General features: G+C 39.5%; 1 protein-coding gene across 1 annotated transcript in view; it reads right to left on the bottom strand.

Annotated features, from left to right (window-relative positions):
• The window catches only part of Fmn2 (formin 2), a 282,857-nt gene that overhangs the window by 217,399 nt on the left and 39,830 nt on the right, over nucleotides 1–25,628 (bottom strand). The window contains exon 3 of the mRNA XM_051186365.1: nucleotides 8,105–8,252. Coding sequence (XP_051042322.1) covers nucleotides 8,105–8,252 — 148 coding nt within the window. The remainder of the gene's footprint in view (nucleotides 1–8,104; nucleotides 8,253–25,628) is intronic.

The raw sequence follows: 25,628 nt of genomic DNA, 5'->3' as shown, positions 1-25,628 counted from the left end.
TCTTGTGTTTTAGGGACAGGACTTCACTATATGACACAGGCTAACTGCAAAGTCATGAACCAACTGTTTCCATTTCCCAAGAGTGGGATCACAGGTGTGAATAACTATCCCTGAACACTGGAAAGAGAAGACAGAAAGATCATCAGCATGTGTCTCTCTACTAAAAATGGAAAGAAAATTAAATCACAGTCCAAAAGTACATCAAGTAGATATCCTCAAGAAATTTACACTGTAAGCATGTACCCAGAGTTGAAATTTCTTGGATTATCAATCTTTCTTACTGAAACACATCAACATGGTTCAAATCTAGTTTATTTAAGAGATAGGTTTCATTGAACATAATTTAAATTGCATGCACTATGACTGTAGTCTCATATATAGTAGATGCTTTTAATTCTATTATAGTATACCTCTGACCGCCAAAAAATGGAGGGAGGGCTTAAAATGTTCGAATGGGCTTATCCAAATGTTCGTTTGATTCTTTGATAATGGGATCATCTCATCACTGCCAACAGAAGACATTCACACTCAGGACCCAGATGACTAAAGGGAAAATAAAGGACACACTCCTGCCCCACCCTCACACCAGCACACCCCAACACTAATAGTCAGAAACACAATCCATCCTTCTATTCCCAGATTGTGTGACAAGTTCAAGGAGACAGAGTACAATACCTCATCCTTGGTACTCCAGCATGAGCTTCTTAGCTAAACAGTGTCAAAACATTTTGACTAAAGTGAGAAATGGGCCTGTGATACCACATTGTAGTACACCATACAACATCTCTCGAGATTTATTGCTGTTTTTATTTATGTGTGTATGCATATAGCTGGTTTTGTAAATGCCACATGTGTGCTGGCATCCATGAAGGACAGAGAAGGGTGTTAGGACCCATGAACCTTGTGTTTATGGGTGGTTGTGAGCTGTTGAATAGTAAATTTAGGAAGAGCAGCAAGTAACCTTGACCACTTAGCCATCTCTCCAGACCTTCAAAATTCTTCTTAGGGACCATAAGAGACACACCATATAGATATTAGAGGCTAGAAAATGTGTGCTTCCCTAAGCAACTGTAGCTTTCAATCTCATGACAGTTGAAGATGATACACAATGGCTCATGGTCCCTTTTCCACTTGGAAATTAAGGAATAAATTTCCATCTACTTTAAAACATTGCATATTCTTCTGAAATACGCTGAAGTGAGCTAACCTAACTCAGATTCACTTTATTACTTCATCTTAAGTTCTTTTCATTTGATCCATCTCCCTTTGTGATCCTTTTGTGCATCTTAGATATTCATAAGCTGTTAAAATGTTTTCTTAAATAAATATAATTCATTCAACCAGAAAATAAACATTGTTGAAAGATATCCCTAGGAAAAGTTTCTATTAGATTTCTCACTCGATACAGCACACACACACAAACACACTCATAAATACAAACACACACACGTTTTTGTTTGTTTTTCATTCCTCTAGGATTCTCTGTGTCCGTACAGCTTCTTTAAGTCAGACTTTTATTTGTTGTTTTGGAATGGAATGATGAAAGACTTAAGTGAAGTGAGGATACACAATCACTTCCTTACAAGTACTCATTTCTCTTCTGTCCACTATGAAGATAAACTTTCAGCTGATTAATTTTGGATTATGTGTAAACCAATTAAATGACCATCTAGGTGGGTTTTTTGTTTGTTTGTTTATTTTTGTTTGGTATTTCAAGACCAGGTTTCTCTTTAGCTTTTGTAAGGCTGTTTTGGAAATCATAGACCAGACTGGCCTTGAACTCACAGAGATCTGCCTGCCTTTGTCTCCAGATTACTGGGATTAAAGGCATGCTCCACCCCTCATGGCTGTTTTATTTATTTTGTTTTGTTTTTATTAATTTCTCATTAGCTAGCACACAAAATAATGGGTTTCATTAATATACTTTTGTGCAGATACATGTACATTTACATTTATGTATACACACACACATACACACACACACACATACACACATACGCACATCACTGTTTTACTCTTGTGTCCTACTTTACAATTCCTACTAAGGGATCCATTCACCATAGTTTCCCTTCTACACTCAACCTGTGTGTGCACAAGTGTGTATGCACACACACAATACACACACACACACATTTTGCATGAAAAAAATATTATATTTGCTTTCCCCTCACCATTAACCAGTATTGTCTCCCATCAATGGTATCTCATTTAAACAGCTCTTTCCACTTACTTTAATGTCCCCTATTGCATGTACATTTATTATAGACATTAAATGTAGAGTCCAGCTGGGTCGTGGTGGCTCGAACTTTTAATCCCAACACTCAGGAGGCAGAAGCAGGATGATCTCTGTGAGTTCAAGGCCAGTCTGGGTACAAAGTGAGTTCCAGGACAGCCAAGCCTACACAGAGAAACCCGGTCTTAAACAAACAAACAAACAAACAAAAAACAGAAAAAAATTGATTCCACATAGGAGTGAAATTATGTAATACTTGTGTTTAGTCTAGATTATGCTTACCATGATTTCAACCATTCACTCTGAAAGATATAATTGCTTCAATTCATTCCCGCCACAGTATACTATGTTCCTTTCCTCCCTACAGCCTCACTACCATTTATTAATTCTTGTTTTCACAAAAATAGCCATTTTACTTGGGATGAAATTGATTATTGTACAAAATTTCTCTTGCAGCTGATTTCCAGTTTTATATAATAATCTGATAGCATGAAATAAATTGTTTTGATTATTTTTATTTGTTAAGATTTAGATTTTGTATACTAAAATATGGGAGACAATAAATAAAATTTCATGAGATTCTAAGAATAATTTGTATTCTTCAGTTTTTAGACAAATTCTTTAGATATCTATTAAGTCCTTCTGATTTATGTATAATGTATCTCTTTGTTGGTGTTTCCCTAGTCCATCACTGGGTGTTAAAGTAAAACACTATTATTGTAAAGGGTCCTACTTGACCCTTTAGTGATTCTTCTATGAAATTAAGTGTGCCAAAGCTTACAATTTATAATTGTTCATTTTACTGATGTGTGGTTACCCCCATCATCTGTGTCTTACTATGGCCTCAAGTCTGCTTCATCTGACATGAGTACAACTACTGTTTCTTTTCAGCTTACACAATTTTGGAAACAAATTCCAATCCTGTTAACTTCCAGTTTGTATCTTTGCAAGTGAAGTTTGCTTCTATCTACAACAGCAACAACAACAAAAATAGCTGGAGTTCGGCCTTTAATCCAATCATATCTCTGTGTCTTTTAACTGAAAATCTAACTGGAGAACTGAGACCATTTTTATTTATTATTGAGAGGGTTTGCTGCTTCTCCTAACTGCACTGGTTATTTTACTGTTTTATTTTAATGTTTGTTCTTTTCTCTCTACTTCCTCACATTAGAGGTTTGATGCTTAACTGAGTTAGATAAATATGATTCTTTCTTATTTCTCTTTTGCTCATCTGCTTACTTTTACAATCTATTATTTCCTGCATGCTTACAATTAAGGCCATCTCTCTTTATCCTCTCCATGCAGAATCCCTTTATGTATCTTCTGCAATGCTGGATTAGTAGCCACAAATTGTATTTATTTGTACATATCTTATAAGATTTCTACTTTTCCATTGATTTTAAAAGGCAACTTTGTGAGGTATAATAATCTTGGTTGACAGCTATTTCCTTCCAGGGTATTGAATTCTTTTCTAAGTTTTAGTTATTCGAATGGGTATGTCTTTGTTACTTGGACATTTTGTCTTACAGTTTGTAATGGTGTTTCTTTGTTCTCTGACCATAGAATTTACCTAGAAATATGTTACAGTGAGGTTCCTTTTCAGTCATGTCTATGTAGGGTCCTAAATTCTTTCTTGTGCTTGGGTATCCACTTCTTTTCCCTAGGTTTGGGGCATTTCTCCTACAATGTCACTAAGTCTGTTGGTCTGAATCTCATCTCCTTCTGATGTTTCATGACATTTTAGTTTTGTGTCCTCAACATTTCCTAGAGTTCCAGAAAGTTGCCCTGGTTCCTATTGCTCTTTATTCTTTGTTGATGTTGGAATGTTGCATTTCCATGACCTTGCCTTGACTCCTACATTCTTTCGTCTGACTGATCTAGTCTTTTGTGATACATTCCACTGTGGTCTTTGTTTGTTGAAATTTCACTTCCTATTGTTTTCTTTGTTGTTGTTATGTTAATCTCAATGTCCTTATTGAATGTCTAAGTTACATTCTTAACCATCTTTTACATTATAAGCATCCTTATCCAGGCCCTAGACAGATTTCTCTCTGGATTTTTAAGTTTGTTGATTTTTATAAGGAGATCTTTGAATTGTGTGTTTGAGATTTCAACCATTTCATATCTTTAGACTCAGTAACTGAGGAAGCATTATAATCTTCTGGAAATATGTTGCCTTGATTTTTTTCTTTATGCTTCTTGGGTTTCTGTGTTGGTATAGATACCTCTTCCAACTTTATTAAAAGTCCTGTCAGTAGCTTTCTCTTCAGGGCTTACTCCCCCAGTGCCATAGAGATATGAAAAAGTAAACTACTTTAACAGTTACAACACCAAACCAAATAGGATCTTTAAAGACATTTTAAAATGATGAAAGCTAATGACTGATTACAGAATTGATGACAATAGGATAGAATATTAGCAAAAAGAAAAATATTCAAATAAGCTGTGGAGGAAAAATTAAAAGTAATACAAAGGGGACTTGAGAAAGGCAAGACAAGATGTGAGGTTGCCTTCCTAACAATACTCCCTCTACAACAGGAGTTGGTCATACCATACACTTCTTTTTCCAGCTAGAACTAATGCTTCCATGATGCCTTCTGAATACTTCGCATGGTCAGTTTATACACTGCGGGCCTATCCTCAGAGACAATGTCAACAGTATAAGGAGAAAGAAAGCAAAAAGAACAAATGGAACCTGGCTTTTCACTGGTGAGGAAAATGTCACGTTTCAGCTTGGCCTCAGCACTAAAAATTCATATAAAGAAGTATTGATGTTTCAGTGAATATATGAAGATTGGAAGAATCTTGTTTATAAAAAGTGACTATAGAAATATTAAACTCATGAGAAAATCAGAAGAGGCAGAAGCACAAATCTGAATCAATTGGACCTGTGAATTAATAGTCCCTTTTTAAAGAGGTAGGAAAAAAATCCCCCATTAAAAAAAGTTTTGAAAAAAAAAAAAATAGTTGGACCTGAAAGATTTCCTTCTTCAAAAAGTAAACAAGCTTTGAAGTGGTCACATGTTGCATTTAGCAATTTAAATCATGATGTCACTACACAATAGTAGGTAATGATCAGTCAGGTATATGTAAGTAGTATAGAACTAATGATAGTCATACTATTAAAACTCACAATTGACATAAAACATCGGTCTATTAGTGTAAGACCCTCAGAATGAGGAGTCTCCCAGTTTTGGTCGGTACCCCCAAGAACTCAATGGCCAGTCCAGTTGATGCAACATGCAAGAGGCTTTAATGAACAGGAAACATTTGCGCAAACGGGCCCCCTCAGCACGCAGGCTACAGAAAAGCGTCATTCTCCAGGCACAGGCGTTTTTAAAGGCAAAACCCACAAGCTTAGGGAGGGGGTGAGACCCTCTGTCCATTGAGTACATGACCCTTTGAGGCTGGATGGTCTCCCAGTTAGGGTCAGCAGACCTTAGGACCTCGGGGTGTGCTAATTAATCTTGTCTGGGCAAACCAGGGTTGCAGCTATCTCTTTGTTTCTTAAGGACCCTATTTACTACCTGCAGACTCACTGAAAGGAGGGGCAGTGTGAATTCTTGGATTCCTGCTATCTTAGAACCAGTGGTTAGCAAATTCCACCCGGCATTCCAATTATTTGGGCTTCATTTCATTTCTTTGCTAGTTTAAGTCTTTCATTAGTTTTCTGTGTTGTTGGCATCACAAGAGAAGAGGAGGTGGTATGGTTCCCTGGACATGAAAATGTTCCTTGTGTTTTTCCAAATGAATGCCACGGCATGAGAGTGGAAGAGCAACATTAGTGTTCTTTAGACAAAGGAACACTCCTGCCACTGGGACAGAGAGCAGATCAACAGGAGCAAAACAGGTTGGTGGTTTAAATTCCTATCTACTTACCTCCATCTTCTTCTTCATGAATGCACAGTTTAAAAGGAGAAAAGGTAATGTATTAAAAATTACTTGCTCAGGCATTTTGTAAACTATGTTAATCTGCAAAGAAAAAAGCCAAGTCATCATCTCCCTCTTCTGGCCCCACTGCCATCCTCATCAAACTAAAATTCAGGTGACCACAATCAATTCATTCTCAGCTAAGTGCTCCTTCAATAACCTAATGATTTCTACTTCTTTTAAAGTATCCCAAAATATTACAGAATAGTGTTATCACTTCTGCCAGAGAAGTTGAAAAATATACAGTAGGGGGCATCAAAATATTATGGCAACCAATGATGCAAATGCAGGAAAGGATAGAAACCATTGTTCCAAGGGCTCTCAATGAAACTGCTTGAAACTGTTGCATTTGTACCTACAAATTTCAGCCAATAGCATTTTAGACCAAAGACAGTTTGTATATAATGGGATCAAAATCTTTACTCCAGGCCTTTCTTTTTCGCAACCAACAATGTCTATATTTGCATGTTGGATTTTCAGGCACTATCATGTTCAAACTCTCTGCAGATTTTTAGGTGTGGAAGTCTACCTGGACCCTTGATCAACCACTGCCAATGAGTATTGTAGTAAATAGAATCTTACTTACATGAAACTGTTTTCTACATTCTCTTACTCACTTGTGTTTGTTTTTTTATTCTATTGGATTATATGCCAACTAGTGAATACTAAACAGTTTCTCCAAAACACAGGGCATTCCCAAAGGGGAAATGTGGGGTGCTTGAAAGAATAAATGATAAAATACATTTGCCAAGAAACTGAAATTAAAAACAAGAGGATAGAAACTCCACGCAAAAGTGGGGCCAGAAGCCTGGCAAACCATTAACAGAGTCACTGTTGGTTTTAAAGGAAAGTCATGAGGAAGATAATAACAAGAAATAACTTTAATGATAGTTATAACAATATGGCCAAGCACTTCCATTGACTCAGCACACTAATGTTTCACATGAACTCATGTACTCCTAATCATGCTACAAAGTAGATGCTATTTTCATTACCATTTCATAGACGAGGAAATGAAAACAGCAGTTTGGACATTTGCCTAACATCAGAAAGCTTATGCACTGCAGAACCCAAGACACATAGTTTTATATTTTGCCCTTGCACAACAAGCCAACATTAAGCTCCTTTGGCCATCTTTCACTGAGACAGTGGAGGTCGTCAAGTTCTAAGCTTTGAAACCCACAGTATCACTTATGAAAATCCAGTGTGGGGAAATCTGTGGCAAGGAAAAATTCTGTTCTATTTAGTCTTCGCTTCTATATCAGCAGATATGCTCAGTCCACCAGGAGAACCTGGATTCTATTAAGAAATCATCATGCTAATGATTTTCTCCAAATAACAGTGAGGCCAGTCTCATATTATCTTCCCAGTCAATAGCACAAAGTAGTTTAAGACAACAATAGGAAAAGAAAGAAAGTCATTTTTTCAGGGAAAAAAAAAAGATTACATTGGAATATTCTATCATTATTTTAAAGTGACATTTAAGCAAATTTACATCTCTATTTTCCTTTCCCAGTTATCTCTATAGGTAAAGAAAACAATGCTTCTTTAAGCAAAGAAATTCAGAGATAATGGAGAAAAATGTCCCCCACGGGTCTCTTAGCCCAAACATGATATAGAGTTTCAACTTAGTGGTGGGTGAGTGTCTATAGACAATGGTTCTCAAACTTCAGTAAATGCAGAAATTACTGGAGAGTCCCAGTATATCTACTACCCCTCTACATTCTAGTCCTGCAGTTTTGAACACAGCCATAGAACTTCCAGGGTCCCAGGCTTCCCATTGATTTTAAGGGTTGCCTGAAGGAGATGATGATGATGATGATGATGATGATGATGATGATGATAAATACCCACTAGAGACTAAATACTTACTACCCAGCAAATGTTTACAATTACACATTAATCACATGAACTTTCAAAGCTGGCTTTCCCATATCCTACCTGTGTCTACATCCTTGGGACTGTGCTCTTCATCAGGAAGGCTGGATGGTGGCCACATGGATGGTTCTCTCCTGGGAAACTGCCCTTCACTGTAATCCATGGAGTGCGTGGGTTGACTAACTGCAGCCCAGGTGTAAAGTTGATCTTGCTATATTTGAAAAGGTGTTAAATGAAAATGTTATCAATCCAATCATGAAAAATAAATGTCTAATTACAAAATGTAAAACATACAGATATGCAGACACTTCTAAAGTACTCAAATAGCATCTTGTCTTGTTCAATATAGAGACATTAAGACACAAGTTCTCTCAAACAGACCTGTGGCCACATGTCCCAACCTATTATTATTATTATTATTATTATTGTTGTTGTTGTTGTTGTTGTTGTTGTTGTTGTAAAACCTAAGTCTTTCTCTTTGGAAGAAGAGATGTTACATGGGTCTTCCAGGAGACACTCCAGATGCAGTTACAATACTTCCTAAAAATGCATCACTAGCCCATCTGAATTATCTCTTCATCTTTGCTGGTTTGAATTTGGCTTGCTTTGGTTTTGGTATTTCAGGCCAGATCACTCTCACTATCTAGCAGGCTGGTATTGAACTCCTAGGTACAAGTGATCCTTTCAGTTCCCCCATCATTTGGAACTACCAGCATGCATCAGTACACTGGGAAGATGTCCCACTAAAACGTGTTTCGCCACTTGTGGAAAAGTCAGAGGGTAATCCATACTTGGACACCACAGGGACAATAACAGCTGCTTATCTTGGGTCTCTGACTAGAAGCTGGAAGAAGGGACATGAAAAAGTAAATGAGCCTGGCAAGAGTAAGATTACATAGGAATCTTATGGCAAAGGAATGTTTTGCCAGCTATGATCAAAATAAAGGGGACAAAATGAGAAGGTTCCTGCGTGTACCTCATGCAGGGGAGAAACTGGGTGGCTCACTTGGAGACCTATAATACCTCAGGACTGATCATCAGGACTTCAGAACAATGCCACTTCCTTTAGAATGCACATGGCTAGTGCGTGCACTAAATTCCCTTGTGCCTTTTTCTTTGCTGGGATACAGTCACTTCCCTATCACGCTCTGATCAGCACTGACTAAAGGGAAGAAAAAGTAATGCAGTCCAAATGAATGTAGATACAATCGTAATCACCAGAGTGAAATTATAAAGGAAATGAGTTTACTCAGATAGATGGTACATCTGTAAAATATATGTAATAGGTTAAGAATCCATAAAATAGTCCAGAGCTAAAAGATGCCTTGTGCCAGGCATGGCACTGCACATCGTTAACCCCAAAATCTGTGAGGCAAAGACAAAAGGCCAGTCTAGTCTACGTAGTTAGTTCCAGGCCAGCCAGTTACACAGCAGAAGGAGAAAACAGACTCCCACAAGTCCCACATCATACCAAGGTATACAGGTGATGAACACACACATATGTATACATGCATACACACACACTAAGAAAATACTCTAAAAAATGAAAACACAATAATAAAGAAAAAAACTATGGAATAGAGTAAAAGCTATAAATGAGAGCAATGAATCTATATCTAAAATGCAGAAAGATCTCAAATGAACAAGCTATCAGTGCATCTCATGAAACTATAACAACTAGAAGCAAACTCAATTGAGAATTAGCAAGAAAAGGCCAAGAATGTATATGAATATTATAGATGTGAATGCATATGACAAATTACATATGTATGTATGTATATATTACATATATATTACATATATGAGCCTGTATACAGAATAAATAAATATAAACCTAGAGGACAATATTCTCACTAAATAGGGCTGGGAAAATTGAATAAGTGTAAGTAGGTAATATAAATGCAAGCTGGAGAGTTGGCTCAGTTGGTAAAAGCCCTTACTGCCAAGCATAAGGACTTTTAGTTTGATCCCCAATAGTTGTATGGAAAAGGGAAGAGCAACCATCAGCAAGCTGTTCTCTGATCTCTACATATGTGCCTTAGTGCAACATGCATGCCCATGCACATACATCAACACACACAAAAATAAATACAAAAATTAAATATATAGTTATATATGTATGTGGATTAGCTAGATGAAAATGATTCTTCAAAAATAAAGCTGACAAACTAATGGTCAAACTAGAAAAGAAAGAGAGCACTCATAAGAAAAATGATGTCTAGAACAGGAAACATAACCGACAGCGTGGACATTACAAAGAATTATTAGATGTTATTGACAATAATAGGCCAAGAACTGTGAAGGGGCAGATAACCCTAAATAACCAATGATGGATCTGGAGAACAAATATGTTTTCCATCAAAGAGAAGCTTAGGACCCCATGACTTCACTCTGAAATCTATCAAATACTTAAAGAACCAATAGATTCTCCATAATTCCTACCAAAAATAAAAAAGCCAAGGATGAGGCAATATTTTCTTGCTCAAATCCAGGATCAGAAAAAACAGATGAGAACATCATTGCAAAGAACACGACATAGTTCAGGACTAAGAAGAGTCTGTGCATAGAAATACAGCTCATGGAGATATGAAGCATATGGACCAAACAGAACGAACAACTGACATTGTTGCTGACAAATGATACAGCAACATTAGGGATTTAGAGGAAAGTTAAGATTGCTCATTCAGGCACTGACTGGGATGAGTACTCTGGGTCAGAGACTTAAAGGGCTTCAAGTAGGTGGATTGGACTTGGGCAGAGAAGGAAGATGATGCTGATGCTGATGACAATGATGATAATGTCTGTGTGCATCCATGTGTGTCTGTGTATATAAGTGCATGCCCACATGTGTACACATGCATGTGGAGACTAGAGGTCAATATCAAGTGACTTCATATACTGCTGTCCATCTTATTTGTTGAGGCAGCATCTTTTTGCAAAGCTGAGACTCACTAATTGGGCTAGATAGCTCTGGGGGAGGGATGCTGTAGCTCTAGGGTTACAGGCACACACAGCCATGCCTACCTTTCCACACAGCTGCATTTTATCCGAATTCAGGTTTATTCAACAAGCAGCCTACTGACTGAGCCCTATGTAAAATAGAAACAAGCCCTGCACATCATGGTACCCTGATCTATTACACGGGTTTGATGAATCATGTCAAACACACAGTAACAGTTCTACTCACTCACTAATTATCCTTATCTTACCTTCAAACAATCCTGATTTGAAGTTTGGGAGTTTTCTACTACAATATTTTGAAAAGAAGTGAAAATAAATCACTATGATTCAGCATAGAGCCATAGCAAAAGCTGGTTTCTTAATGACATTTCAAAGAAGTTATTAACCTAATACCAGTTATAAAGAACATGAAATCCATCCAACAGGTTCCCGACTCCACATACAATTTTACTTCTCAGGAGGAAACCAAACAAACTCTTTTCTGCATAATAACTAAGACATAATAATGTAGGTTATAAACATGTCTATTGCTTCAGAAAATCTTCATCTTTACTGGGGAGCAAAAATGTTTTTTGAATCAATTAAGTCATGTATACTGTTAGGTATTATCTACTGTTTTATAAATTCCTTCTATCACACTAGAAAAAAATATCTAACTCTCATTTTCCACATTTCTATATATATAATCAAAACTGAATGAAATGTTATTATTTCCTTTATTATTATCCTGTTTATGTGTGTGTGAGCATGCACACCTATGTGTTCAGGTTCCTACAGCAGCCAAGCACTGTTGGATCCCTGGAACTGAAGTTATAGGTATCTTTGAGTCATCTGAAGTGGGTGTTAGGAACCAAATTCAGGCTCTATGGTAAAACAATAAGCACCCTTAAGGGCTGAGCCATCTCTCCTGACCCAAGACTAAATGGATTTCAATGGGCTAGATTGGTGTTCATGAGTAGAATGCTTCTCTAGCACTTCCAAAGGAAAAAACTCGTCTTATTGTGAGTATACACCTTATTTTCCTCACGTTTTCCTTGACTGTTACTTAGGCAGTTGCTGTATACATTATTCTCACATATCTCTCTGTCTCTATGATTCCCACTAATCAGCAGATTGATTAAGTCCCAAATTGCTCTTCAAAAATTGTTTTGTCTTTTCTGCAGACACACCCTGAGACAATCCCTGCTTTATAGGAAGCCCGCTCATCACAAATCCTTTGCAACCCCTACCATCCATTCTTTAGTCTTGCAGCTTTGGCCCGATTAACTAAAATCCCTCCCATGAAGCAAAGTCGCTGTCTGCTTCAGAGATGGACAGCAACATTTCAGTCTCCTCCATCATTCCAGAAAAATCTTCCTGATGCAGCATCACCTCCTCCTCCCTCATCCTCTGGAAATGCAACATGGGCAACACAGGAGAAACTGCTTTGCAGGTGCTTACAGCTTTGCACAGGTCATCATTTTTTTTTTTTTTTTTTTTTTTTTTTTTTTTGTATCCTAAAATAAAGTTTTCCAAGTTTAGAGGTGTTTGAAGACAGGTTTTGGCATGCCTCTATATTTCATTCTACATGCATCTCTTTTCAGCTACACACACACTTTTTTCCAAGTCCAATTTTAGTCATTAGTTAAAAGTTAAGGCATCTAATTGGGGTTGATACACCAGTAGCCAGGCAGGCAGTCAGCTTTGAGCTTTATTACTATGTTGTTCATCTTTTGAGAAGATTTTCTTTACTTTTATTTGTATGTTTTTACATGTGTATCTGTGTTTATGTGTGTGCATGTGCCTGCAGAGTTCAGAGGAAGGTGTCAGATCCCATAGGAGGGCTGGAGTTACAGTGACTGTGACTTCTGTGTTACTACCCAAACTTGGGCTGTCTGAAAGAGCAGTGAGCACTCTTAACCACTGAGCCATCTGTCTTTCTAGGCCTCACTTTGAGGGTTTTCAAATGGACTAATTAATTCTAAACTGTTAGTCAAAAATATTAAGAATGTGAGTTATGAAGAATTCTTATATAAACTATTTGCCCATCTAGTGATAGGGAATGTTGTTCTGTATATGTGTATCTTATTGGTTAATGAATAAAACACTGATTGACTGATTGGCCAGACAGGATGTGACATAGCTGGGCAGAAACTTGCCACTGGCTAACCATAGAGGTCTATCTGTACAGACAGGCAGGAAATGACATAGCTGGGCAGAATCAGGATATAAGCAGGGACAAACAGGAAATGGCTCTCTTCTCTGCAGAGACACTGATCAGTCATCATGTAACAGACAAAGAAGTTGCAGGTCCAGCAATCCCCGGTAAGATAAGACCACGTGGAAATAAATGAATTCGTAGTTTGAGTTAATAATTAAGACACAGCTAGCCAATAAGAAGCCCAAACCAACAGCCAACAGTTTAATAACTATTATAGTGTTCGCATATTAATTTGTAGTTGAAGCAGAGGTGAGGCCCTGCAGGGCCAAAAATCCTCATGTTATCATCTAGTCTTCTAAGCTATGATCTTGACCTTGGCTAGGTTAATACCTCACACTCTCAGCAAATCTCCCAGAACAATGCTTTTCGTGGTAGATATGGCACTAGAATTCACTTCCCATTCATCCCAGTGGCTTTGGGCTCTCAGTCTGAGTGCAAAGATTTCTCCATGGTCACCCCAAACCTGGAGCATTCCTTATACCAGATGGAAAGCGGTTTCCATAAAGAACAAAGAAAGGAACCTTTGTATCTGCTACCATAAGTCTTTGTGCTCTCCAAAGATTCTGAAATGGACCTATGATAGCTGGTGTGCACATGAAGACCCTCCCTACAATGGCCAGCTACCCATTCCTGTCCCCCCATCCACTACAGTTGCTCTGCTTCTGCCACCAGGATGGCTCGTGATTTCCTAAATGTACCAAGATCTTCTAGAGACCTGTGCCCTTATATAATAAATATTCCTGGGCAACTGAGATGGCTCAGCTTTTAGGAGTGCTTCCTGTTCATCTAGAAGACATGGGTTTGATTCCCAGAATGCCTGCTGAGTGGCTCACAATCACCTGAAACTCCAGCTCCAGGTGTTCCAATACCCTTGTTTCTACAGGCACTGCACATGGCATACACACACAGAGACACTGACAAAAACACATAGATATTAACTTTTTTGAATCTCAAAAGTTTGCTTTTCTCCCCAAATCAATTTGCTTTTCTACCTTGCTGTGATGGTGAACAATCAGTGTCAAAAGGAAGGGATTCCATGGAAACACACCTCTGAGGAAAATCGGTAATGGAGTTAATTAAGGTGGGGAGCCACAGCCTGAATGCTGACAGCATTATTCCCTGGGGGAGGAAGGTAAGCTGAATAAAAAAAGGTAAAAGCAACCCTAGCACCAGCAGGCACCACTCCCTGCTCCCCAGCTGAGGACAGTACTTCCAGCTGCTTTCACACAACTGCCACTGTGACTTTCCCACCACGATGAGCTATTTCCTCAAGCCCTAATCATCTCAAAGTAACTCCTCCTTGGGTTGCCTTTGTCCGATAGTTTACCATAGTAACCAGAAAAGTACTATCCTCATACGAGCTCCCAGGTGACCTGCGAGTGCAGGTGCAAAGGCTCCTGCTCCTTCCATTTCCCAGTTATGCCACAGAGCATGTCATAGCATCTGCTGTTACTTCACCATGGAAACTGTCTCTCGTCTCCCACCCACTGGAATATAAACTCTCCCAAGACCTGGACCATGCATTATTCTTAAATAGGGAGGCCCTGGAGAAATGCATTTGCACCTTATCCTCTTTGTCTCTTACTTGTTAGCTTGGTCACGATCAATAGAAAGTGCAAGAATCTCAAACCAAGAAGACTTTTGGTTAAAATAGTAGGTTCCATGGGCATGCAGAGCCCTGAGCCAGCTTGAGTAACATAGGGAGAGCATAGCTCATATCATGGACATTGTGTCATACTACCAGAGCCCTGATAGTAAGATGGGGCTCTGTTTCTGAACTCTTGCCTACACTAAAAGAGAGTGGCACACACACACACAGAAACAGGAAAGTTAAACTTAAGGACTGTTTCAGCCCAAACAGGAGAGATAAATTCTCAGGCTGTCTCCATCTTGCTCACAGCGATGTCACAATTTGTAGAAAGGAAGAAACAAAAGCCAGGATGTGCACGTGGAGATGGAACCTTCCTCCAGTTACCAGAAACAATGAATACCAAGGCACCAGAGTTTTTCCCAAGAGTCTCATGCTGACAGAAGGGAAAACATGATTCCCAGGTGCTGTCAGGAAACATGGCAACTGATTTAACCTATTCTATTACTGGTGTCAAGATCTGGGCTTGTGCTCTAAAAGCTCCAGTTAACAGAGACAGTCTTCCTTCTGTCCTCAAGGTTCTTGCAAAAGTGAAGGATATCTCAATGCCTGAAAACAGTTTTCTTAAGCAAACGAAAACACCATCAGAAACAGCATTGGCAGTTTTTGTAAGACTCCGCCCTTCACACTCCTGAGCTGACATTTCTCAAAGGTGTGAGCTGAACCGTGTAGGAAACAGATGTAGAGCTAACTGCTGGGTCTCTTCATAGGGGGAAAAAAAACAAAAAACTAAAATTAAAACTTAGCATTAAAGCTTGTCAGTGACTATTTATAACACAGGAAGCAAGCTTAAACTGAGATTAAAATCAGTGAGAACTCTGCTACTTATAGACCAGACTCCAGAGAGGGTGCTTAGATCAGGGGTGAATTCAAAAGGTTCGGAGAAACCTAGCACTATATGATGACAGTTACCACCATAGATTAAAAACAAGACATCCCCACCTCCCCACCACCACCACATGCAAGCATTTCACTTACAGAGCTCAAATAGAATTTGACAGAATAAACTCAAAATTATGAACAAGTTTTTCTAAAACAACAATTAAACACTGGGTACCAAGTTGTAGCATCCATGCATATCCTACAATGGGGTAGACAGCCAGTTAGAGCATATTTTCCCACCTTATACTTCTTTCTCAAGCTACAGACAAAGGCAGACTCCTCTCACAACTTGTCCCTTGACCTTTGGACAGACTTCTAAAAGCCTAACCCATTGGTATGCACAGCCTGTAATAATTATCCTAAAAAACTCTCGAAGGGTACTGCAAGGCAGGCATTGCAGAGTTTAACAGCCCAATAGCCAATCATTTCTCTAATCATTATGACCAGTCCCTTCCACTCAAAAACAAACTCAGCAGTACCTCCAAAGGTGCTCCAAGGCCCTGATGACATAGGCAAAACTTCTTAGTGTATGAGTTCCAGAAATTGTTATTACCATCACTAAAGAGTTATCTTAAAATGGGTAAGCTTAAGCCGGTGCACACCTTTAATCCCAGCACTCAGGAGGCAGAAGTAGGCAGATCTCTTTGAGTTTGAGGCCAGCCTGGTCTACAGAGTGAGTTCCAGGGCAGGCCCCAAAGCAATACAGAGAAACCCTGTCTCAAAAAACAAAACAAGACAATAAAAGATGGGTTAGCTTGACTTTTACCAGTGGCATAGTAGTATTAGCAAAGAAGTTTTAAAACAGTAATAATACTGGAGTTGGCATGATAAATAGTGTCTGCATGACAGTATTTGGGAAGTTGAATTTGGGGACCAAGGCACTGAATTTTGGCCAGCCTGGGTTACATAGTAAGACTCAAGAGAACAAAACAACAAAGAAACAAAATTTCTATGGTAGAACTCCACTCTCTGGCTGTACTTTAGTTTGAAACTTTAATTAAATGTGAATGTAATCCTAGTTAAAACCTGACCCAGCAATGCTGTAAATAAGATGTGCCTCCCGTTTTTTTGCTTGACCTTAAGTTTGTAAAACTACCCTTATGCTTGTTGACAATTTCTGAGGATATGGGATGAGTGAGGTCTTGTTTTATTGGTACTCATTTTATCCCTGGTATGGATGAGACTAGCCCAGTGACCACCTGCATGCACTGTTGCTGATTATGTTTAATGGATGCACCTCAAAGTTCCCTGGTAGCTCCTCTATCTGTGTGCAGCAGAGGCCTTTGTTTTGTGTCTTGCTATCACCTGCTGCACCACTCTATAGTTCCCTAAAGGGAAAAAGTAGTGCAGCCTGGGCCAATCCCTTAGCAAATTCAACTTGATTAAAGACTTGTCTCCTCTAAAAGGAGGGCATGCCAGTTTAACATACCAATGGACACAGACTACTTTTTCAACATTAGCATTTACACTCATTCAAATTGTTTTTCCTAGCATTGCTGAAACCTTAACAATATCTTTTTTGTTGTTGTTTTTGGTTGGCTTTTGTTTGTTTGTTTTTGTTTTCTGTGCATGGCAAACAGCTAATGTTTCTTGAGAAATATGCAGTTTCATTTATCTCCAATATTACAAAGTGATTTAAGTATTTTATCTAAAAAAAACTATAATTATCTAGTAAATCTCACCATGAAGAAATTTTTAATCGTCTTCCAAAAACTTTGTAAATTAGAAATGAACTAACACTTCCCCTTGCAGAATTTGAAATGACCAGCAGAGGGCAGAGTTGAGACTAGGCTAACTAACTCCCTATATAGGAATAAGGAAATCTCCAAAATGAAGCCCAGTTCTATTTTTGACTGAAATAGCACCTCAGTTGCCATACTGGAGGACTTAAGAGACCAGCCAGGAAAATACCTTTCAATTTAATACTCTTCAGCAAAAATCAGAGATACAGGAATGAGCATTGCAACAAAGTAATGTAATATGATAATATGAACCAAATAAAGAAATGGAATAATATAACATTAATAGACCCTCATTTTATGCATATTCATGGGTACAATTAAATCACTCCAAATCAAATCATGCTTGTTATAAGATTTTTAAGACCTGTAAAATGTATAATTACATACATACGTGCATTATATAAAATACCTAATCTAGAATATATATCCTGTAAACAATGTTATTCCATAGGCTTGTTTGAATGTTTGATAGACAAGTGATTATATTATCACTATTCTAACATCCCCAATCTTTATTGCTTGCAATATTTTGCATTTCAAAGTATGCTTCAAAGTGATATGCCAACACAGATATAAAGAAAGCAAAAATAAGAAAGAGTTCATGGGTTAAGTCTATGAGCACAGTATATGTTGAACAGGACTAAATTTGGTCTTTTCTTTTTTGAAGCAGATAGGCTTTTTATATTCAGTTATATTCCCAGGTTTGAACACCTGCATTTTCTATACCTCACGTTGTTTTTGCTTGACGTTTTTTCAAATAAGAAAACTGAGAGAGACATGGAGTATATATTGCTCAGGAGAGAAAGCTTGTCTTGTGTGCACAAAGCCCCGAGTCTCATCCCTGGCAGCACAAAAGGCAGCCCTGGTGGCCTACACCTGTCATCCTGGGGTATTACTGGGGCAAAAGTAGGAGGGTCCTGAGTTCAAGGTCATCTGTGGATGCATAGCCTGAGCTACATGAGACCCTGTCTCAATTAAGAAATAACAGCGGGTAAAAGAGAAAGGGGAAATAAAAGAATTAAATAGAAAGTTCTAAAATTAAAAGGTGAGCCAGGCATTGGTGGCATAAGCCTTTGATCTCAGCTTGGGAGGCAGAGGCAGGCGAATCTCTGTGAGTTAGAGACCAGCCTGGTCTACAGAGTAAGTTCCAGGACAGCCTCCAAAAACCACAGAGAAACCCTGTCTCAAACAAAAAACAACAACAACAAAAAAAAAACAAACAAACAAACAAATAAAAGGTGGTATTAATTCCACTGAGACTTGACCCCTAGAGTTCTCCCTCTCCCACTCCTCCTCCCTCTCTCCCCCTTCCTTCTCTTTTCTTCTTCTCTTTCCCTCCCAGCCACTCTGCTGAGAATTTCTACATGAGAAGTTAACCAAAATTAACGAGCAATTCAAGGGAACTGTTCCATCATTAGACTAAATCCTAGCACAACATCTCGTCATCTGAACATAAACCTTGAGCCTTGAGAATTCAAAGGGAAGACCTCCTTTGGGTTAAGAGGAAAAGGGCCAAGAACAACTTCCACATCTAAATAACAGCTTGTATCCACAGGACACTGTGGAGCACAGTTTTCCTAACCCCAGTTAATCAAATACCCATGCTCCCAGAGCCATCTCCTTGTTTTGTTTTTGTTGTTGTTGTTTTCCTAATAATCATTTCAGAAAGCTCCTAGCCACAGAGGGAGTAGGGTAAAGAGGCTGCTGGTCCAGTAAGGGAGCCATTGAGGGCCACAGAGAAAGTGCTGCTTAGCCTACAGTTTAAACATCCAACCACAGAAAATGTTTGTTTTAAAATTGTTTGGAGCTACAGATACATGTCATTGGTATAGTGAGGAAGAGGGAGAGAGAGAGGGAGAGGAAGAGGGGGAAGGGGGATGGGAAGGGGAGAGGGAGAGAGAGGGTGTGTGTGTATTCTTTTATAGAGAAGAAGGAATTAGAGAGAACAAGACTAGCCACCTGGAAACTAATTAGAGAGTATTATGTAGGTGCTGGCCCAAGACAAAGGTAATACACAAAAGAGGGCTGACATGGAAGGAAACAGAAGCCAAGGGCACAGTTGTAGAGGGTAAAATGTGGAGGGAGACAGCTTCTTGGGCTGAAATGAGACATCTGTCTTCTGGCTTCTAAAACTGTGTGACTCTGGGCAAGTCATTCATCCTTTCTGAGTTTGAGTTTTCACACCAAAGGGTGAACTTAAAATTAAGTTGTGATCAACTAATTAAAATACAGTAAAACTTTTTGACCTCTGTAAGTGCTAAGGTTCATGACGTGAAGAAACAAGAAATGAAAAGTTGCGTTTCCCCCACTTTTTCACTCATTCTTGCCACCTGCACTGAACACGTCCACGTTCATCTGTGTTTACAATACAAGCCATCTGCACACTGTCCACCTCACCCAGGAAGTGCTGCCCACCACCACGACTTCCCAGTTCATCTGTAAAGCGACTTCAGAACCCTACTCTGTGAGCTACTCCCTTCCAGGGCACACCCTTCAGGAGTTGTCAGTAAAATTAACACCATAGACAAATCAAATGGGTATCTAGCAATTCAGAAGCACGTACATAAATTTGTCAAAACATTTAAGTGAAGAGTGACTGTTCTAATGACTAAATAACAAGAGAAAGCATTCTACTGTCCAATATATGCTTTTGAGAAATTACATTGGCCTAGGGAAATAGGTCATAGGTAGATAGCTTGTTAGCACATGTCAGCACACACCAGGCAAAATGAAAGCAAACCTCAAAGGCAACACATGATGACCACCATATTTCACTTTCACAATTCACAGTTGGGAGGAAGACCCCCTCAAACCCCCACTTCTTTGGCCCCCCTTTGGTCTCCAATGTCATAGACATATTCAACCAGTACTCTAGCACTGAGCTTTAGCCCAGCCTAGAAGCAGGTCTCTCAATAGCAAGTAAGCTGTGCCTGTGTTTGTTATCAGGTTTGCAACTCATTTCTGCATTAACACATAACTTCTACTACTGTGAATCTGAAATCGCTTCACATTGCAGTAACATCATGTGCACTTCAAATACAACAGTAAAAAGAAGTTGTTTCTTCCACAGCATCCTGAGACCAGAGGTCTTAAAGCTTCCTCAGAAGTTTCTCTGATTATCTTCGGAAAATCTTATGAAAACACTACATGTATTTGGTAAAACACAAAGTAGTTTGCAGATTCCAAACTGTTCAGTCCATTATAATCCCAGCTCTGTGAAAATATGGCTGTGAATTAGCATCTTTTAAAATAAAGGATTCCCTTTGCTCACAGCCTTGGATGGGTCAGCAGGATGCCGGGGACAACCACTGGTTTTATGAGAAGTATCTGAGAACAGTGACCATATTGGACCACAGCATTCCTAGCCAAGGCTCCAATTCAAGCTGTTTCTGCCTGTCTGAGCTGAGAGTAAATATTTATGCAGAACTAAAGTTAAGCCTCAGAAACTCTATAAGCTCCTCCATTTCATTCTACATCTGCTTTCCCAAATCCAGTATGATGATGCCATTGAATTATCATTTCATCATAACTAAGTGTTCTGCATGAAGATTTCTCAGGGCACTAATTTAATCCCAACCTCTATTCTTCTTAGGCTATCTCTCATCTTTGAAGCTCTAATATTTTCTTGAAAATATCTATTCCCCTTCCTTAACACTTACAACATGACATACTCAGCTGAGCCACATGTCATATAACTAGTTTGTGAAAGAAATACTCATTATCCAACATCCCTTGATGAATGCACAGAGGGATGGGGGAAGTTAAAAATCTGTTTCAAAAGGAAGAGACTTCCATACTCTGATGGAAGGAATTCTGGAACAGAAAATTCTAGCTGTCAAAAGCTATTTACACCACAGGAAGTCCCTCCATGTTTCAAAATTTGAGTGTCTTCATTTGATAGCTTAAGAGAATTGGACTAAAATATATGCCAACCTTCTCTTTAATTTTGATATTTTATGACCCCCACCACACAATAAAAGTTAAAAATTTACTTCGTAGACAAATGTCTTTAAATAGTTAAAACAGAAAACTCCTCCTGAGAGGTCTGCTAGTATGAATTTGGCAATAACACAAGTTAAAAACTATTGTACATCAATCAGGCTGCACCCTGTTCTAAGTTATTCCATGCAGCGTGGAGTAATGGCATTTATTTTTTACTACTGACCGTTGTTATACATGTGCTGTATACAATTGTTCCTGTGGGGATGCATGTTTGTGCATGGAGTGCAGAACACAGTCTACCTAGGATGTCTTCCTTGGTCGTCCCCCATTTTATTTGTTTGTTTATTTTTTTTTTAAGTCAGCATTTCTCACTGAATCTGAGTCTCACTGATTCAGCTAGGTCAGAAAGTAAGCTTCAGGGATCATGGATGGCTACCTACACTGTCCTATCATTATCCCTAATTCTAGGCTTTCAGGCAAACTACCATATCCAACTTTCTATGTGAGTGCTGGGGATCTGAACTCAGGTCCTGTTTGTTATTACTCTAAGTTAGCATAGGAAATAATAGGTATCACTATACATCGTCACTCATATGTGCCATTATACTTTAAAATATGGGGCTTTTCACGTGTGACTAGGAAGACAGAGTTGGGGAGGAATAGATAAGAGAAAGAAAGAGAGACACAGAGAGAGAGATATACCATAAAAGAGGGAGCCATTATAGGTTTGAAGAGAAAACTGCATCTAGAGGAAATGTTCAGAGACCTACAAGGATGACCCCAACTAACAATCTGAGCAAAAGTGGAAAGGCTACCATAAATGCCCTTCCCTGATAATGAGATCAATGACTAACTTATCCACCATCATAAAGCCCTCATCTAGTAGCTGATGGAAACAGAAGCAGACACCCACAGCTAAATACTGAGCCGAACTGGAATCCAAACATAGAAAGGGAAGACAAGACCAGGATACAGAAACCCACAGAGACAGCTGACCTAAACAAGGAGGAGCCAATGGGAGGAGCTAATGATAGCTGGGAAACCAGCATTGAACCAACTCAGACCCCCTGAACATGGGTCTCAGTTAGAAGGTCTGGGCAGTCTAAGGGACCTCTGATAGTAGAACCAGGATATATCCTTGGTGCAAAAAGGACTTTGGGAGCACATCCCCCAGGGAGGGATACTCCCTTAACCTAGAGGCAGGAGGGAAGACCTAGTTCCTACTCCAAATGACTTGACAGATTTAGATGACCCCTCCAGGAAGGCATCACCCTACATGTGAAGTGGGGGGGGGGCAGGTGGGATGGGAGAGTAGTTGGGGGATATGGGAGGGTGGAAGAGAGGGAGGGAGGTACGGAGGGGGAACTAGGATCAATATGTAAAATAAATAAATAAATAAATAAATAAATAAGCAAACAAACAAACAAACCGGGCTTTTAGCCTGTGACTTACCCACCCATGTGATGATTTCATACCATAGGACAGCACTTGACTCCACTTGGAGAGTGCATGCCAAAGCAGGATTCTAAGCTTGCTCTGGGCAAGGAACCAACCGACACTGATCCAGCAGACAGTACAACAAAGACAGAGCTTACTCCTGCACCTGAGAAGTATCACCTGTGAACTTATGTCAATGGGGAACACATGGGGATAAGAAGGCATCAAAACCACAGAAGCAATGGCAGGGCACGCCTTTCATCCCCCCACTCAGTAGGCAGAGGCAGGTGGGTCTCTATGAGTTAAAGGCCAGCCTAGTCTACAGAGTGAGTTCCAGGACAGGCTCCACAGAGAAACCCTGTCACAAACACACACACACACACACACACACACACACACAAAACAAAAAAAAAAAAATACAAAAACAAAAAATAAAAAACACCCACAGGAGCAAACCAGGCCTATCAGGCCTATGAATTTAACATCACACTAGATAGACCCACGAAGGATGAGACCCTTTCCCATTCACAAAATGTAGAAACCTTAACACTGGGCACAGTGGTCCTGATGAACCTGTCATCCATCATCCACCCATTACATTGTGTCAAACCGTTACCAGCAAGGACTCCTGATTTCCCTCTGGTCTTCAGTCCCAGGTAGCCTCTATTGATCTGGGGACCCACTCAGATGACATCCTCTGAGCAGATGGAACCATGAGTTCAAGTGGGCTTGATCTCCTGCCAATCTTCTTTCAACTGGCCCAACTCTGAATGTCTCCAGCAGCTCTCAAGGCGAGGCCCTCACATGTTACCATGCCAGCAAGAGCTCTAGCTGCCTCTTATTGGCTCCCTGCCTTTGCCTTGACTAAGTCATCACAGAATGCCTCATCATCGTTAGCCTCTTTGTAGCCATTCTATAAATATTTGTTACTATGTGTAGCAAAGTATGTGATCTGAGAGTGAACATTAATAATTAAGATTAGAATGGGGGAAAATACCCTGTGATGGCCACCAGCCACTCAATCAGGTAAAATAGGAATTACATGGTAAATAGCAAGCAAGAAAGCACAAATGGCTTGGGAATTTACTGTTACTCAGCAAATCCTGACTTTTTGGAAAGACTTTGTGGGAACATATCGGTGTCTCTGACATAGCACACTCAGAGGAGAAATGACCCCCAAGCATTCAGCTGGGAAGCTGTTACATATCTGTGTGGTGGTATCACATACAGAAACATAAAAACATTAGAAAGATGCATAGCTGAGGGTGTGGTTGGCAGTACAACAGATACTAAGCAAGAGGAAGGCCCTCAGTTCAAACCCCAGCACCAACAAGAAAAACAAAATGCACTAACAGAGAAGTCACTACTCTCAAGGAAACAGCTGATACCAGCAGCCCTCTGTATGGACATTTTCAACAGAAGGAAAGAAGAAAATCATGATGAAAGAGTTAGGCTGTCCATTACCCACAATCACAATGCACTGGGAACCACCATACACTGTATGCCAAATGGACGATTCAAAGCACAGTTTCTGGAAGCCACAATGTGCACCCAGAAGAAAGAAGCAGCTTTGTTTCCATCCTGTAGGGATCTGTGAGTGGTACATTAAAGCAAGAGATGGCCAGAACTGCAAAATACCTCTGGCAGGTTTGTGTTGACAATGGACTTCAAGTAGAAGTGGCCAGGAGCATAACTTCAATTTCTTCTGTAAAGAATACATCCCCCTCTTTAAGCCCATTATGAAGATTAAGTGAATACTTAGAAGGCATGTACAGGAAAGCCTGGCACAGTGGCCTTAATATGCTTTTAAAGATTGAAGACAGTTGTAAGCACCAAGGGCTAGCTAGCATTCGTAAAGCCCTGGATTCAAATAAAAAACAAACAAACAAAAAACACACAAAACAACCTGAAAACTGAGTCAAGGTTAGCAATAATACATGCTCTGAGGAAAAAAGGAAAATATGAGGAGGTAGACACACCTTCTCCACTTCCTGATCCACCTCCTCCTGAGAGATCCTGTTGCCACAGCTGTGAGCCACACCCCTGCCACACCTCCACCAGGCTACACGCTCACACTGTGGTAGCAGAGCAGACAGAAGCCCTTCTTCCTCTAAGTTACTTCTTGTCAGGTGTTTTATTACACAGCTTGGACCACATGGCAACCATTGCTGCTTGACAAAGTTCCAGCATTTCGACACTGCAGACCATACTTCTCCAGCACCTTTTTACTTTTTTGTTTGTTTGTTTGTTTTGTTTTTTCCTCGAGATGGGGTTTCTGTGTGTAGCTTTGGAGCCTGTCCTGGACCACGTGTAGACCAGGCTGGTCTGGAACTCACAGAGATCCACCTGCCTCTGCCTCTGCCTCTGGAGTGCTGGGACCAAAGGCACGGGCCACAACTGCCCAGCTTTACTTTTGTTTTTTAATGATTCTCAATATTAAAGCCTTTCTTTGGGGAAATTTTGTATGGGGTTTTGTAAAGGATTAAAATGTGTACAATAGTAGTTTCACTAAACAAAATTTAATTCTTTGAATAAAAAAATCCCACCACTCTGGAACCAGGAATTCCAATGTACCCTCCTAATTACACCAAAAAGAGGAATGCTAGAGATTTATTAGCATCCCAAGGATGAAATGCCTATAATTATGATCCAGAACCTGAGGCCATGAAGGACAAGAGTTCAGTTAATAAATACAGAGAAGTCAGAGCGATCCGGTATAACAGGAAAAGAGTAAGACTTGAGAACCTTCCCTTCTGGGAGAGTTTGTGAGGGGAA

The sequence above is a fragment of the Phodopus roborovskii genome, unplaced genomic scaffold (assembly GCF_943737965.1).
Source record: "Phodopus roborovskii unplaced genomic scaffold, PHOROB, whole genome shotgun sequence".
Taxonomy (NCBI): Eukaryota; Metazoa; Chordata; class Mammalia; order Rodentia; family Cricetidae; genus Phodopus; species Phodopus roborovskii.
The sequence above is the reverse complement of the archived record's forward strand: the minus strand, read 5'-3'. Positions and strand labels throughout refer to the sequence as shown.